The sequence below is a fragment of the Engystomops pustulosus genome, chromosome 3 (genome assembly GCF_040894005.1).
Source record: "Engystomops pustulosus chromosome 3, aEngPut4.maternal, whole genome shotgun sequence".
NCBI classification, from domain to species: domain Eukaryota; kingdom Metazoa; phylum Chordata; class Amphibia; order Anura; family Leptodactylidae; genus Engystomops; species Engystomops pustulosus.
This window is the reverse complement of record NC_092413.1, coordinates 192,194,358-192,212,450: the sequence shown is the minus strand read 5'-3', so window position 1 is coordinate 192,212,450 and position 18,093 is coordinate 192,194,358. Positions and strand designations below refer to the sequence as shown.

The following is an 18,093-nucleotide window of genomic DNA, read 5'->3' as shown; positions in this document are numbered from 1 at the left end:
TTTTTGGAGACCAGCCTGAGATCCTCTAAACTGTGAAACACAGGGGTAGCATAATCTTATGGAGGGGACTGGAGCACCTCACAAAATACATGCATCATGAGGAAAGAACTGAAGCAACATCTCAAGACCTCAACCAGGAAGTCCAAGCCTGAGCGCAAATGGGTCTTCCAAATAGATAATGACCAGAAGCTGCTGCCAAACTGATTACTTGGTGGCTTAAAGAGGACCCGTCACCCATAAATTCGGCACTAGTTGCTGCTTACTAAATTAAGCAGCTCCTAGGGCTTAAACAAATGCAGCAGTGTTGAAATGATATCGGAGGTTATTGATATCTAACACTGCTGCGGAGTACAATAAACACCAGACTGCTCTCAAAGTGGTCCGATGTATTCATGAGGGGGCCGGACTGTGGGCTGGTTTAGGGGCGGTGACTGCCGCATGGAGCGAGCTTTAGGAGTGGTCCGGCGTTTACATTGTACTCCGCAGAGGTGTTAGAGGTGTCATCTCGCCGAGATGAATGATGCAGAGGACCCCTCCAAAGCTTATGGAAGGTCAAAACGCTTGACCCGAGTCATACAGTACAAGGGCAACCGTACCAAATACAGGTGGTCCCCTACTTAAGAACACTCGACTTACATACGACCCCTAGTTACAAACGGACCTCTGGATGTTGGTAATTTGCTGTACTTTAGTCCTAGGCTACAATGATCAGCTAGAACAGTTATCAGAGGTGTCTGTAATGAAGCTTTATTGTTAATCCTGGTTCTTATGACAACCCAACATTTTTAAAATCCAATTGTCACAGAGACCAAAAAAGTTCTGTCTGGGATTACAATGATAAAGTATACAGTTCCGACTTACATACAAATTCAACTTAAGAACAAACCTACAGACCCTATCTTGTATGTAACCCGGGGACTGCCTGTACTAATGAAATGCATGTAATCTTTTCAGAAAGTAATAAAAACGCCTTAAAATTCTCTGATTTATTCTGGCATTTGGTAAATATAAATTTTGGAAATCCTAATTGACCTAAGACTGGAAATGTTTATTCTGATTTCCTGTCACATAGTGAGAAAAAGATGTGTTTGTCTTGTTATATAATGTATGTAAACTGACCACTGAATGTGCGTCTTGGTACATAATTTTTTTTTGTCTTGTATCTGTTCTTTCTTATTTGTGTAGCTTAGTTATAAGTCATGATGGAGCATGTCTCTCTGCATATTACAAAACGCAGGTGGACTTGTCAGCAGATTGGGGATGTGCGTAGGCAGAATGCAATGAAGTGAATCTGTGACATTAGTCAAAACCTGAGTCATTGTCAAGAACAGGGATCACCTGCCTCATCCATGGGGCTGAATATCCCTGTGTGCAGCGTATTAACCTTTAGATTGTCTTGCTTTGTATTATAGCACATGCAGGTTGGCATTGAACTTTCACAGTAAATTTATTAATGCTACTAATTACAATGATTAAGTGTTCATAGAAAGTTCCATCCAGGAAGGAGGGCAGTGGACCATAGCCCTGGTCCCACTTCTAAATTGGACAAGGATTTGATGACGATTTTTAATGTCTCTTCTGGTGTACGGCGAGGGACTCCTTGCATCTTATATCATTTCGATGTAAGGACTCCCGTCTGGTGCACTTTGCTTGCTCCATGGGATCTGACAAGCACACGGGTGCGTTTCCACAGACCAAGCGCGATTATGTGGAGGTAGAATCTTCTAAAGACTGTCAAGGAGAGAGCACTTTGTGTATGACCTCTCCAGGAATACACGAGTATATTTTATATACATGCACTGGCACATACTGAATTTGGGGATGAGGAATATGCAGAAAAGTTTTTTACATGGTGCAAAATGAAATCTATGGCTCCATTGCTACCTTATACGTCATACGTCATGTGACATTGTGGCTTTCATCCCTACGTTGTCACCCAATGCTGGATGAAGGCCAAACCAGTAAAACTTTTCCAAAAAGATGTGAATGTCTTTTTCAATGTTATTATATTTTGTCAGTTTTCCATGATGATAAAGGGAAATGTGTGCCTCCACTACTACCTTGTATAAGGCAGCTCCCTCTCTATCAGTGTCTTACTTTCAAGAAGCCTAGTTACCTGATGTGGAATAATGGGTCACAAGGGCAATCTCCATAAGGAGAATGAGTTCCTTCCTAACATACTGGAGGATTGTTTGTGATATGCTAGAAACCTTCTAGTATGTGTTACTGATGGAAAAGTCAGCAAGTAAAACTATAATTGAGTCAGTTATTTATTTTTTTTAACCCATTGAACATCTTTGACTCTTCTGTGCTTTGATTTGTAGGTATTGGGAAAGTAAAGCGAAAAACCAACATGCCGGATTCCTCTTCCACTGCGGATGAAAGTTTCTCGGACACGGAACGCTTATATGACCTCAACTTGCCAGCTTACGTAAAGTTCACATACGCAGCAGAGAGGGATGATGAATTGTCATTGGTGAAAGGCACTAAGGTGATTGTAATGGAGAAGTGCAGCGATGGATGGTGGCGAGGAAGTTACAATGGACGTGTAGGGTGGTTTCCATCAAACTACGTAACTGAAGAGAGTGATAGCCCTTCTGGCGACCAAGTGGGCACATTGTCTGAAAAACTAGCAGCGGTTGTCAACAACCTCAATAATGGTCGCTCACTACATGTCGTCCAGGCTCTGTATCCTTTTAGCTCATCAAATGAGGAAGAGCTGAATTTTGAGAAGGGAGAAATGATGGATGTTATCGAGAAGCCGGAGAATGACCCAGAGTGGTGGAAATGCCGGAAGAGCAATGGTCTTGTAGGACTGGTGCCAAAAAACTACGTCACCATTATGCAGAACTTTCAGACCAGTTCTGGTTATGAGCCTTTACCACCACGATGTGACTACATTGGACCATCTGCGACGGGACGTTTTGCTGGTAACCAGTGGTATTATGGGAAAGTGACGCGGCACCAAGCGGAAATGGCACTCAACGAGAGGGGGAACGAGGGGGACTTTCTAATCCGAGACAGCGAGTCTTCGGTAAGTGAATGGAGTCTTAAATGGAAAGTAAGACTCCCTCAGTTGTGCGGGGGGAGCCTGGTTACATGGACCTAGTGTAAGCAGGTTATAAAGTGAGGGGAAAAAGTATTGTTATTCCCCAATTGTGCAAGTTATCCCACTTTAAAAAGATTATAGGCCTGCAATTGACATCATAGGTAGACCTCAACTATGAGAGACAAAATGTGAAAACAAATCCAGAAAATACCATTCAGATTTTTAAAGAATTTGTGCAAAAGATGGTGGAAAATAAGTATTTGGTCAAGGTTGGCCCACACTGTTGCTGGTATGTAGGCCCATTCCTCCATGTAGATCTCCTCTAGAGCACTGATGTTTAGGGGTAGTCGCTGGGCAGAACAGATTTTTCAACTCTCTCCAAAGGTTTTCCGTGGTGTTGAGATCTGGAGACTGGTCAGGCCACTCCAGGACATTGAAGTGAATCTTACGAAGCCACCCCATCATTGCTTGGGATCATTGTCATGCTGAATGACCCACCCAAGATGTTTTATCTTCAATATCCTTGTGATGGAAGGAGGTTTGCACTCAAAATCTCACGCTACATGGCCCCATTCATTCTTTCATGTAAACGGATCAGTCATTCTGGTCCCTTTGCAGAGAAACAGCCCCTTGTCATGATGTTCCCACCTCCAGGCGTCACAGTTGGTCTGGAGTTCTTTTATATGCAACTCCGCGTTCACTCTTCTCCAAACACGAAAAGTTGTGTTTCTACCAAACCGTTCTACTTTGGTTTCATCTGACCACATGACATTCTCCCAATACTTTTCTGGAACATCCAAATTATCTCTAGCAAACCTCAGATGGGCCGGATAGGTACTGGGTTAAGCAGGGGGACACGTCTGGCAGTGCAGGGTAGACTTTGTTACGTTGGTACCAGCTTTTCTGCAGGTCATTGACTGGGTCTACCCGTGGGGTTCTGTAATTTTTGCTTGTTGTTCTTATGGTTATTTTGACCCCACGGAGTGAGATCTTGGTGGAGCTCCTGATTGAGAGAGATTATCAGAGAGATTATTTCTCCCACACTTGATTTCTTCCCACCAAGGCGCTGCCTACTGCAGATTTAGAGTGTGACTGTTTGAGGTTGTGTTTTTTTTTAAGGAGCCAGAGGAGGCTCTTTCAGCAGTTACAGGTCTGTGAGAGCCAGAAACCTTCCTTGTTTGTAGCTGACCAGATATTTATTTTCCACTATGATTTGCAAATGCTTTAAAAAATCGGGCAATGTGATTTTCTGGATTTGTTTTCACATTTTGTCTCTCATATTTGAGGTCTTCCTATGATGTCTACAGGCATTTTGAAGTGGGAGAACTTGCACAATTGGTGGCTGACTATAAATACTTTTTTGCCCCACTGTAAGTGACTAACCAGACATTATAGCTGATAAAAACGACCTTATTTACAGGCCAGCTGTAAGCTATGTAGGTGCTCTGTTTACTGAGGATACATGCAAACAATGGGTGCTACTTTTAAAGGGGTTGGCCGCATTACCTGATGTTTTTGTAATGGGGGCAGGATATTGGGTAATATACATCTATTAATGGTTTTTCTCCACTTTCTTGATATGTAGGGTGTATCCTCCTGTCTTTTACCTCATCAGCCATACATTCCTGACCATAAAATGGCCGCAGATGTAGGGTCATGTGATCTCTATCTGTCCATGAACAATCATCCTGTCAGGACCTTGATCTTATATTTGGAAATATTATCATAAGATCCTGGCAGGGCAATTGCTCATTGACAGCTGGAGATGACATGATTTTCAGTGGATTCGATATCTGATAGTAATGTTTCCTCCTAGGTAATGGTATATAGTACAGCATTGACCAAATTAAGCCCTGACAACAGATGACGTCCGACAACCTGGTTACTGGTTTTGCTGGTAGGAGTGTTGGTGACGATCATTACAAGGCTGTATGAGTAGAATCACACATGCAGTTTTTAACACTATATTTAGAACCAAACTGAGAAGTGGGTAGAAAAAGAGCAGAAGTATTTCTGAGCATTGTGTGGGGCAGTGTAGAAGCTTTCCAGACCTACCTCTCCTGCTTCACAACAATCTGTCAATTCATACACATGTTTATCCCCTTTCTGACCATTGACGTAGTAGTAGGCCACGATCAACAGTGACTTGCCGACACAAGACGTATTACCACTACCGCTTTCTTGAGTGATGGCAGCCCCGGGGTCTGGCAAGTACCCCAGGGCAGCGGGATGTTGTCAGGACCCGACTGTAACACTGTAATCTGTATTGCATTGTGTTGGATCACTTGTTCTAGCTCTTTTTCATCTGAGGATCACTTATTCAAGCCAACCTGAAACAAAAAAGAAAAAAAAGTTTTTAAAACACTTAATACAGTTTAAAAAAAATAAAAACAAAGTAAAAGTCCCCTAAACATCAACATTCCCTAATGTGACTGCATCCGTAATACACTGCCCCACTTGTGAACTATTTTATATATTGGCCCAATAAATTAATTGGGTCAATTAATTGTTAAATATACTGAGACCCATCCATTAATTAGTGAATATGCCTCACCCTCATTAATTACTAGACTGCCCCTCATAATTAATTATTTCCTATGTTGCCCCTCCACCATTAATTCTTTTCTATAATGCCCCCATAATTACTTATTTCATATATTGGGCCCCGGGCCGCCACAATCTTTTTACTGCTGTTTTAAAAAATCCAGTACTCCTCTCTGATTCCCGTGTCGTCTTTCTTCTGGCTGCTGACGGACAGGAAGGAGTGCTGTATCCAGGATCAAAGAGCGATGTGCGCCGTGGTTGTCTTCCGGCCATATCGCTCCACCTGCAATAATCGTGCCGTGTCCGGACGCATTGAGCACTATACAGTGACGGGCAGGAGCTTCTTGTCCAGTTGGACGTAGGCTCCTGCCCGACTGCCGATTAGTCATTGACGCTATTGGAGCGCCAGCCCGGGGACCCCCCAAACAATAAATCCAGATCCGGGGGCTCGGCGCTCCAAGCGGGGGCCGGATAAAACAGTCCGCGGGTCATAGTTCGGGGACCCCTGTTCTAAATACTTGTACATAGCTCCATTCTCTGTGTGGTGGCTAGTCTCAGGAGCTGCGGCTCCTCTTTCATTTACAGATGTAGCTATTTATTTATTTTACGTTTTCTCATTTTTTTTTTCTTTTTGTCTTCTTTTTTTCATAGCCGAATGATTTCTCTGTGTCCCTGAAAGCCCAAGGCAAGAACAAGCATTTCAAGGTTCAGATGAAAGACAATGTATACTGCATTGGGCAGCGCAGGTTTAACACCATGGAGGAGTTGGTAGAACATTACAAAAAGGCTCCTATATTTACCAGCGAGCAAGGCGAGAAACTATATCTTATCAAGCCTTTGTCCTGAGAGCGCTGGAAAAGCGGACTCGCTGAAAGACGGAAACTGAGAACCAAAGGTGTCTCCCGGACCCCCACCTGATTGACATTCGGCGCATTAAGAATCGGATGATACTGTAATTTTTTTTTCTTTCTGTGTCTCTACTTGCCATGTTTTTCTATTCTGCCTTACTATTGTCATGTACCTGAGATGTAGAATTCCATAACCTTCTCTGCACTCGGAGGTTCCTAGCAATGTGATTGTGGTTTGTCCCTGATAGAAGTCCACATATCACGTCTTACATGCTGCTTTTCGTTCTCTCCGGTCCTCGGTTTTTTGGGGGCGCCGCCATCGCTCGGCATGGATCGAATGCTGTTTTCACTGTGGATATGCTCTCGTCTTATGTCGTACTTGCGTTGTATCTGACCTGGCACCACGGCCGTGCGGCGCGTCTTCATCCGTACATTTCATATTTATTTGTGTGAGACGCATAGGGTGCCTCCCAGGTCAGTTACATACTTATATATTAAATGTACCCACATACTGTACAAGACCTTCATATCTTCTTGGTATTGTATATTTCACAATGCTGTCAATGATCATTTACTTTGCTAGATATCATAGCGAAATTTCTATATTATACTTGTTTCTTGTATTCTGTTTTTATGTTTCTTTGTTACCTATGTAAATGGCTATGGGCAGCCTATACTCTTAAAGGAAATCTACCATCAAGGGGCACTTGCTCATAGATCCGGGCAATGTGACTGTGGTAATCTTATATTGGTTATCCATGGCCTCCTTCCTTCTTAAATGAATGTTCAAAAATTATGCTAATGAGTCAGAAGAGTTCTTATGGTGTTACCAGAGCCCATCTGTGCTGTAGCTTCACAGGCTGTTATACTGTTTCCCCTCTACTTGGTGTAAGCTCGCACAGTGTAACAACCTGTGAAGCTGCAACACAAAGGAGCTCTGGTCACACCCTTCAGGCTCATTTGCTTAATTTTAAAAGTTGAGGCCGTGGGTTACAAATATAAGATGATTACTACAGTCGCAGCGCCTGGATCTATGTTTGTGTCCCTGGTGTCTCATGTTTGATTTTGATGGTAGGTTTCCTTTAAAGGGGCTTACAGTGTGGATGACCTATCCTTAGGTTAGGTCCTCAATATTTGATTGAATAGGGTGCAACACCCCCACGGAGCAGTTTCAAACAGAGAATTGAACAAAAAAAGAGATGGTGCCATTCCCTGTGTAGTGTTCAGACCAGGTTACTGCAGAGCAGCATAGGAACGAAGCTGCAGTGATTGTGTCCTGCCACTACACTGAGGACGGAGCTCTCGTCTTGTTCTGTTCTCAGTTTATAAGACGCTCTGTAAGGGTCCTGGTTGTCAGATATTGAGGATCGTTACTGTATCATTACCGGCTGCTACAAAACGGTGATCCGTGAGGGTACTGCCTATAAGACCCCCACCAAACTGATACTTAGAACATGTCCTTACGGAAGGTCATCCATAGTTTCAGTCCACAACACCCCTTTAAGCTATATGTGAAATATAACTCTGTTTAATGTCCTAATACACAAGTACAAGCCAGACCCTGTACTTCTGTACACTTAAAGGGGGGTACACAGGGACTGGCGACTGCATGCTGGCAAAGTTTTAAAGGTGGCACAAGTGTCGAGCCCCTTGTTGCTCTAAACCCCCCCACACACCCCTATCGGGAGCCTATGTAATCACGTGCTCCTGCGTGGTAAATACACCTACATGATGTAGCCTTATACTCCCTCTATTGGGCAGAGGAGTGCTATGAATGTGAACTATTAGGAGGGACTTTTAACCATTTATTTTATTAAAGAAACAACTGAACAAACTAGATTATTGTGCCGTATGTGTTAACTTGTTACTTTGTTTATGTTAAAGGGAATCTCTCCGCACCCGAATCGGTGGGCGAGTAAGAATGGCGTTGTGTAGGGCACCTTCTAGTCTTTCCAGGCATATCTTTCCTTTTCTCTAAAATTACTGAATTTAGCGATAAATTCCGCCAATAATCTTTATGCAGAAATTGGATGTTCACTAGGGGTGTGGCATCGCCTGCTGGTGCAGCCATTTTTTTTCTCTACCCATCAGCCGCATCTCTCTGCACAATATAAGGCGACTTTCTATAGAGGAGAAAAAGATGCAAAGCTCCACCCTAGTGCACCAAGAACTTTAATTTACATGAAGATACAAATAACATTTTTCTCTAATATCATGGATTACTGAAAAATTTAGAAATATAGACCTGGAGAGCTGATCATCAATGCTGGTTTTACCGGTAGGGTGATTTGAGCCGCTTTAAAGGAAATCTACCACCAGAATGAAGAATTGTAAACCGAGCACGCTTACATGCTGGTGTGTGCACCCTCTTTCAGGATCTGCAGCCTTTTTTAGCTTATGCTTTTAAAAGACTTTAAACATTATTCAAATGAGCCTGATGGGCTCCATACAGTCATGGCCATAAGTTTTGAGAATGACACAAATATTATATTCTCATATGATCTGTTGCCCTCTGGTTTGTCAGATGTTATTATCACATACAGAAATACAAGTGCAATCATATTATGAGTAACAAAAGCTTTTATTGACAGAATGAGTTACTGCAGCAAGTCAGTATTTGCAGTGTTGTACCCTTCTTCTTCAGGACCTCTGCAATTCTCCCTGGCAGCTCTCATCACCTTCTGGAGCAAATCCTGACCGATAGCCGTCCATTCTTGCATTTTGTCACAATTTGTTAGTTTTTGTCTGTCCACCCGTCTCTTGATGATTGGCCACAAGTTCTCAATGGGATTAAGATATGGGGAGTTTCCAGGCCATGGACCCAAAATCTCTGTTTTGTTCCCTGAGCCATTTAGTTCTCACCTTTTATGGCAAGGTGCTCCATCATGCTGGTAAGGGCATTGGTAATCACCAAACTGCTCTTAGAGGGTTGGGAGAAGTTGCTCTTGGAGGACATTCTGGTTTCCATTCTTTATTCATGGATGTGTTTTTAGGCAAGACTGTGAGAGAGCCGATTCCCTTGGCTGAGAAGCCGCCCCACACATGAATGGTTGCAGGAGGCTTTACAGGTATGAGGTGGTATCGCTCACCTTGTCTTCTCCGAACAAGCTGTTTTCCAGATGTTCCAAACAATCAGAAATTGCAATTAATTGCTATTGAGCTGATCACTCTTTATAACATTCTGGAGTATATGCAAATTGCCATTATAAAACCTGATGCAGTAGACTTTGTAAAAATTAACATTTGTATCATTCTCAAAACTTATGGCCATGACTGTAGATGTTAATGGAGCCCATGAGCCTCATTTTGCATAATTTTTACAGCCTTTTTTTTTTTTTTTTTTTAAACAAGGGCATAAGAAGCTCAAAGAAAAGCACATCCCACCAGAGGGGGTGCACACCAGTATGTCAGTGTGCTTGGTTTACAATCCTTCATCCTGGTGGTAGATATCCTTTAAGTCATGAAGTTAGGCGTAACTTCATTTCTACGTTTTATTTTATCCAGTCAAGATTTCTTCTATTCCAGAACGTCTTTCCATCCATGAGAGACTCTAATAGATATATAATATATAGATACTACAGGTCAATGTTAAGATAAAAAAAAACCATATCATATCTACTATATATCTACTATGATATTTAATCCATGTGACTATATACTGTGTGTATATGTGACTCTCTTCCCATAATTTGTATAGACAATGCAGTAAAAAAAATTTTTCACATTCTTATTAGTTACCCAAAAGCTCATTGTTACTAGTAAAGTAGAAGCCATTGAATGTCAGTGATCAGCACAGAGGGAGGCAGGGAACCGGTATTATGGGGCACATTACTCACAACACTCCAGACAAATTTATGGTGTTTGTTATTTACTGTAGATACCAAAATGGTGTCTTGCACCCAATGACATGGGCAAAAAAAGTCTTCTGAGACAGTTTTGGAACACCTGCATGCAGTTCCTGGGGTATGTATATAATAAGTTCTGTAAGTTGAAACAGGTATATTTCGTGCTACACCAGCCAAATAGTTTTTGGTCAAAATTTGGGTTGATAAGGGTGAACAATAAATCTTCATTGCAACTTACAGATGACCATTGCTGCCTGGGACTAAAGTTCACAAAAGTACCAGCATCCAGAGAGCATCACCAGAGGTCAGAGAGATGCGTTTGTACCTAGGGGTTATCTGCAAGTCGGGTGTCCTTAAGTCAGGGACTGCCTGTGCATTCGTGTCATTGTATGGTCTGAACTAGACGTTTCATTGGGTGGCCAGAGCTGAACCTTGCCTGTATAAAGGTGGAAGTAGTTGGAGAAGACGCTTCCAATGAAATTTAGGGAAGGTTGAAATTTAATACAATGGGAGGAGTCTAGTCTGGCTCCGCCCACATGGCCAGATTATCCTTCGACTAATTCACAGTAATTAAATGTTGTGTATTAGAAGACCTTCACTTCTTGCAGTAGATAAAATGTGCCAACGCTATCCTAAATTTTTATATTTAACTTCACCGTTCATGGTCCCAGCTCCCATGTCTGAAGAACCCAGGCGTTCTCCAGCACACTGCAGGTGCAGTCCACCTCCTCACCATAAAGGCTCCTCGCATTATTTCACAGAATATATAGTGTCATGTATTATTGTAGTCACCACAGCCCCACCGCTCAACCTGCAGAACTCCGAGCAGGTCCTGTTCCTGCAGTTGTTGCTATTGTCATCGGTGTGGAAGCGGACCTCCCATGCCAATGGCTCATGCCGCACCACATTGTTGTTTGTAGCCTGAGAGCACATCATGGCTGTGTATGCGTAGTTAAAACGGATACAAACATATATTTTGAACTGAGCCAAGCTACATGTCCTATATGGTGCTGTATTTGAGTCTACTTACTCCATGGACGTTGCATAAAACAAAAAATCCATGAATATTCCTTCAATAATGTAAGGCTATGTATATACAAGTACTTCTTAATACATTTGAATATCGGCAAAAAGTTAATTTTTTATTCCAGTAATTCAATTAAGAGCAACTATAAAAAAAAATGTGAACATCGAATTGTTGGCCAAATGAAAACTATGTAGAGTAAATCCACTCAATACTTGGTTGGGGGCTCCTTTTGCATGAATGACTGCATCAATGCGGAGCGGCATGGAGGAATCTGATGGCATTGCAGAGGTGTTATGGAAGCCCGGGGTGTGTGATGGCATCATCTTCTTGACAATTCCTCATAGAGTCTCCATGAGGTTAAAGGGCATCTACCACCAGGATGAAGGATTGTAAGCAAATGGGGCTGAGGGGCTGGAGACTCCATAGGTGTTAATAGAGCCTGGAGCCTCTCAGGCTCATTTGCATACAGTCTTTTATCTTGGTGGTAGATGTCCTTCAAGGTCAGGCAAGTCCATCTCCAAAAACCTTGTTGGCAGAGGGAAGCCAGAAGTGCTGGTAGACGGCTGCACGAACTTTGGTCTTGATAACACACAGAGGACCTACACCAGCAGATGACATGGCTCCCCAGACCATCAGTGATTGTGGAAACTTCACACTAGACCTCAAGCAGCTTGGATTTTGTGCCTCTCCAATCTTCCTCCAGACTCTTGGACCTTAATTTCCAAATAAAATTAAAAATTTACTTTTCATCTGCTTGTGCACCTTTATCTACCACACTTTTTCCTTCCACTCATCTTTCCATTAATCTGCTTTGATACCGTTTGCGGCTTACCCTTTTTTGAATAGTGTGTCAGTGACCGCCTTCTGGACATCAGTCAAGTCAGCAGTCTTCCTCATGATGATGTCGCCTACTGAACCAGACTAAAGCGCTAAGGAAGCACGTGTTTAGGGTTCATTATCCAGAAGTGTCAGAAGAGCAGAACTGTTCTAGAAACCCATGGCAACCAATCAGAGCCCAGCTTTCATTTTCCCACAGCTGTTTTCTACAAAAGAAAATTGTGGTATGGCTTTTTGTCCCAAAAAAATAGAACATTTGGGAGTTAGACATTTTTCTCCAATTTTTTTGTAAAATGTTGAATTTCTACCCCCAAACACCTGACCAATCAGTAAAATTATACTACTAATATAAACTACAATGTGTTACATGAATAAACAAACTTAAAATCCATAAGATAAGTTAGTGTTTAAAAGTTACTGCGGCTCGAAGAGACACTGGTCAGATTTAAAAAAAAACTGGCTAGGCGTCCGTTCATAACGCGACGCTAAGCGCACAGGGAGAGGTCCTCAGCCTGAACGCACATGTGTTTCCAGAGAAACGCACTCGATCGGCTTATAAATCGCATGTGTTCGGGCTGAGGACCGCCCCCTGTGCACTAGCGTCGGGTTATGAACGAACGCTTAGCGGTACATGTGACCGCAGCCTGAAAAACTGAACATGTGGTCGCATCCTATGGGCGCATTCACACGTTCCACTAGTGTTGCGTTCATAACGCGATGCTAGCGCACTGGGGGCGGGTCTCGGGCCGATCGCATATGCGTTTCCCGGGAAACGCATTCGATTGATAACCCGTTTCTCTGGAAATGCATATACGATTGGCCCGAGCCCCGCTCCCTGTATGTGTGAACGCGCCCTCAAAAAAGCGCATAGTGGAGTGTCATTGATCTGGACATTCAGGTATCAATGACCATCGGCCACAAAGGGGAGTAAGTTCAGGATCCCACTATATATCTCCTCACACCCTAACCCCCTTCCACTCCATACATGCACCTGATCTTTCCGGTGCGGTCACAGATTTTAACATGGTATCCATTGCTATTGGAGAGACGTTACCAAAAACATGGCAGACCTCCCTGTTATATTGGTTTCCACTGTATTGGAATCAGTTTGGTCACCACTTAAAATCAACCTCTGTATCTGCACAAATAAAACCAACACTATAACTCACAGTTTTTCTAACTCTGTACTAAGCAGAAATAAGCAATTCTCTAATTTACCATAATTAGCTATTTGCAGGTGTTTAGGGCCTGTAGTGATGTCACAAGCATGTGAATCATCACACGCTTCAGGCCGGCCAATTACAAACAAGCTGTCCTGCAATATTTGAAAGTACTTTCTTTGATGCAAAGGACCTGTGGTGATGTCACAAGCAGGTGACTCATCACATGCTTCAGATCAGCCAATTACAAGCATGCTCTCCTCTACTCTTCTGGCTTCAATGGGTGGAGCGGATTTCACAACCTGGAAGTGCTCCCCCACATCAGAATGAGCTGAATCAATCTAATTTTGTATATACCTGACACATCTGGGGCGAGGAAGAAGCCAGCAGCAGGATACAGGTATCATTGGAATTGTTTTCAGAGGCTCTGTCAGCTGTGCTATTTTTTGTCAGTAACTTCGCTGTAAGGTTATTGATAAATAACCTATTCATGTTATCACCATGTGTATCTGACACTGCTTCTCCGGTCCTGCAGAGTCCTACAGCAATAATATGGTGAATGTTTTTTCATGTGACTGATGCTGCTAAACACCGGCCTCAATAGTCAGCACCCACAATATATTTTAAAGGAAATCTACCATCAGGATCGTGTATTATAAACCAAGTGCACTTATATGCTGGTGTGTACCTCCTTTATGGGGATCTTCTTTTAACTTCTTATGCCCTTGTTTTGTTTTTTAAAGAAAATTTGCTTTAACCCCGTAAACACTCCGCTCCGTCACTTTACGGCGCTGGGTCCTGCAATTAGCGCTCAGCGCAGTAGGACTACGGCGCTGAGATGACCCGGCATCAGGGTTGCGGGATATCAGCGGTAATCTACCGCTGACATCCCTGGGTAACACCCACGGTCGGAGTGGGCTCTGATCGCGGATGTTTAACCCGTTAAATGCCGAGGTCAGCGCGACCGCGGCATTTGATTTGCCTTTGCGGGGTATTTCCCCCCCACGCCGTTTTTGGCGGCGCCAATCGTTACTAGGGCATCACTGGGGTCAGGATCAGGCAGTGCCTGAAAGATGGCGTCAGTGATGTCATCTTACAGGCAGAGTGTCAGCCTATGCATGTGCACAGACTGACACTGCTAATACCCTGCAATACATTAGTATTGCAGAGTATTATCATGAACAAGCAATCAGATGATTGCTTGTTCATGTCCCATGGTGGAAGTAGTAAAAAAAAAAAAAACTTTGATTTCTTAAGTTATTCAATAAAAAATAATAAAAATGCTCATAAGCCCCATAACATATAAAGAGACATATAACGCAAAAAAAGTCTAAATCATAACACAAACCCCACATATATAGTACCACCGTGTCCGTAACAATTCATAGAATAAAAGTAAATAATTATTGAACCCGTACGATGAACCCCGTAAAAAAAAAAAACTTTAGAAATCTGCCAAAAATGATGATTTTTACCTATTTTATTGCATTTTTTGTGGGATTCAAAGTGATCAACAAAACATATGTACTCCAGAATGATACTGCTGCAAAATACAACCAGCTCCGTAGCAAAAAAAGTAACAATGTTATGGCACTTGGAAGACGGCAATGCAAAAATGATACATTTTTCCCCACATTAGGTTTTCTTTGGCAAATTTAGTAAAACATAAGAAAAAATATTCAAGTCTGGTTTCCCTGTATTCGTATCAACCCTTGAAAAAAAAAAAATGACAAATTTCGGTGAACACGAAAAAAAAAATGTAAAAAATCCTGTGCAGAATTGATGCTTTCCTAATCCTGACCTGAAAAAAAGTTCCTAAATTTTCAACAATAGGAGATACTAAACCCAAAAGTGTAACACTGGAAAAAGCATCTCATCCCGCAAAAAAAATGCCGTCACATGGCCCCAATAATGAAAAAGCGAAAATTTTATAGCCTGCAAAAGGGACCAATGAGGAAACTAAAATCCTGGCAGCTGCAGGGCGCTCCTTCCCTTCTGTGCCTCGCAGTGCACCCATAAAACAAGTCACGGCCATATGTGTGGGGTCTCTGTACTCGGGAGAAATTGCAGAACAAATTGTATGGTGGATTTTATCTTTTGGAAATGTGTAAATTTTAGGGCTAAATGAACGTATAACCGACACAATTTGACTATTCTAAATTTCACCTCCATTTTGATTCAATACTATGAAGATCTCAAGGGGTTAACGATCTTCCTAAAAGCTGTTTCTGATAGCTTGAGGGGGGCAGATTTGAAAATGGGTTGGTTATATAGGGGGTTTTGATGCTAAATATGTAAAATTTCATTTAAAACAGTATTTATCCCCAAAATAGTCAATTCTGAAAATAAGGAAAATCGATAATCGATTTGTAAGCCGCGCGACATCAAAATATATTATCCAGACATGTCAAAAATGATGAAAATGTAAAGTTGACATATGGGAAATGTCATTCAGCAACTTATTTAGGTGGCAAATCTATCTGCCTGAAAACGCGGTGATTTTGAATTTCGAAAATAGCAAATTTTTCGTAATTTTTTTTTTCTTTGTAAATAAACGCAAAATTTACCACTAAAATGAAGTACAACATGTGGGGAAAAAAATAATCTCAGAATCGCTTTGATAAGTAACAGTGTTCAAAAGTTATAACCATATAAAGAGACGCAGGTCAGAATCCAAAAAATGGGACTGAGCCTTAAGCCACAAAACGTCTGTGTCCTTAAGGGGTTAAACACTATGCAAATAAGCCTGATTGGCTCCAAGATCCATTAACTTCTATGGGGAGTGGAGTCCCTCAGGCTCATTTGCATAATTTGTATAGCTTTTTTTTTTTTTTCTTAAAAACAGAAGCATTATAAGCTAAAAGAAGAGTGTATCCTGACAAAGGGGGCCACACACCGGCATGTACCGTATCTTCCGGGCCATTAGGCGCACCGGAATATAAGGCGCATTAGTCCGATGCGCCTTATATATGTAATAATTCCATATATAAGGCGCATCGGACTATAAGGCGCTGGGTCCGGGGGCGTGGCGGAGGTCTGGGGGCGGAGCGTAGACGCGACGGGACGCGACGTGGAGAAGAGACGCGACGCGAAGACGAGACCCGACGAGACGCGGCGATGCGAGGAAGGTGAGGGGGAGGTGGAGGAGTGCAGCGGACCATACTTACATAGGTCCCCGCTACCGGAGACAGCAGATCTCCAGCGGGAACTGCAGACCACGCGGCAGAAGTTGTTTGTGCCGCGTGGTCTGCAGTTCCCGCTGGAGATCTGCTGTCTCCGGTAGCGGGGACCTATGTAAGTATGGTCCGCTGCCCAGCGCCATACATAGGGCGCACCGGACTATAAGGCGCACTTTGGATTTCCAAGGAAATCCAAGGCTTTTAAGTGCGCCTTATAGTCCGGAAAATACGGTAAGTGTGCTTGGTTTATCATCCATAATCCTGATGTCCTTTAAGACCTCGTAAAGTTTCTTTAATGTTGTTGCTAACATGTTTTTGTACTGTGGATTCCAGTCCTGCTGACACCTTCATACTGATATACACCACAATGGGCTGTCTGGTCGGGTGCACCCTGCTGTGCCTAGTCCCTCCAGGGCAGCAAAGTGCCATCAATCAGGACTGAGTGGGAGATGCACCTAAAAAGTCACAAAAAATAAAAATCAAACTCTCAAAAGACAAAGACATGTATCATAACGGCAGATTTAGAAAGATACAAGTATCCCGACTTCAACCAACTTTAACAACTATGTGCACCAGGACGTACTATAACATCCTGGTGCTGCGAGATGTGTATGGAGAGAGCGCACAGGCTAAGCTCTTGCCATACCCCGCAGGACCTAACTTACCATCCCATGTGCGCCCCCCCTTCCTCGTGGAGTCATCAGCAGGTGGCCATCAGTTGCCGTTGCAGCCTACAGTATCATAGAGATGGCTGGCTCTTAGAGATCAGCAGTAAAATTGATTTACCGTATATACTCGTGTATACTCCGAGTTTTTCAGCACAAGAAATGCGCTGAAAAACCTCACCCAGGCTTATACACGAGTCAATATAAAAAAAAAAAAGTTGCATACTCTCCTTCCGGCGCCCCGATGTTCGGCGTGGCTCACCGATTCTCTGTGCAGTCCTCCGCCATGCGGTCTGCCAGCTGGTACACACTATAATGCAGCGGTGTTGCCGCTGCTGACGTCATAGAGTGCGCCTGCTGGCTGTTACAGCAGAGAGAAGATCGAAGAGGAGCCGCGGGGACGGGAGCATCGGGGAGCTGCGTCGAGAATCAGGGACCGCCAGAAGGTGAGTATGTAAGTTTATGTGCTTGGCAAACTGCGGGCTGGCTGTATACTTAAAGGGGTATTCCCACGAAGACAAGTTTCTTGTATGTAAGCAGGATAACAAAAATACAGCAATTCACAGATATAAGTCCAACCTATCTCTATCAGTCCTGGTGTACACTAAACACGACCCTGTAACTTCTGACTTGGGGTCGGGTGGCGGCCATCATGGATTCCTGTGTAAGATTTTTCTGCTGAGTTTCTCTGCAGTGTGTACTGTAGCCACGCCCCCTGCACAGAGCTCAGAGACACTCACATCCTGCCAGGAGATCGTGAGCACAGAGAAGCTGCAAACTACAAGGAAATAAGTTATCTGGGGGGGGGGGGGGGTAACAATGTAAAAGTCTATCAGTCTGTGTCTGTCAGCCTCTGTGTAATTTCATGCATCGCTGATCTGTCTCATCTCTCTTTCTATGTGTCAGTGTGTTAGTACAATGTCAAAAACCAGATGAAAG

At 43.0% G+C, this 18,093-nt stretch overlaps 2 protein-coding genes across 5 annotated transcripts in view; both read left to right on the top strand.

The window, feature by feature from the left end:
- NCK1 (NCK adaptor protein 1) overlaps positions 1 to 7,064 on the top strand; it is a 67,250-nt gene extending 60,186 nt beyond the window's left edge. For all 4 annotated transcript variants that reach the window (XM_072143458.1, XM_072143457.1, XM_072143459.1 and 1 more), the window contains 2 exons: positions 2,325 to 3,034; positions 6,245 to 7,064. In XM_072143458.1, the coding sequence (XP_071999559.1) occupies positions 2,325 to 3,034; positions 6,245 to 6,439 (905 nt within the window). In that variant the 3' untranslated portion in view covers positions 6,440 to 7,064. The remainder of the gene's footprint in view (positions 1 to 2,324; positions 3,035 to 6,244) is intronic.
- Positions 7,065 to 13,606: 6,542 nt separating this feature from the next.
- IL20RB (interleukin 20 receptor subunit beta) overlaps positions 13,607 to 18,093 on the top strand; it is a 37,698-nt gene continuing 33,211 nt past the window's right edge. The window contains exon 1 of the mRNA XM_072143456.1: positions 13,607 to 13,710. The gene's annotated coding sequence lies outside the window, so the exon portion shown is untranslated. The remainder of the gene's footprint in view (positions 13,711 to 18,093) is intronic.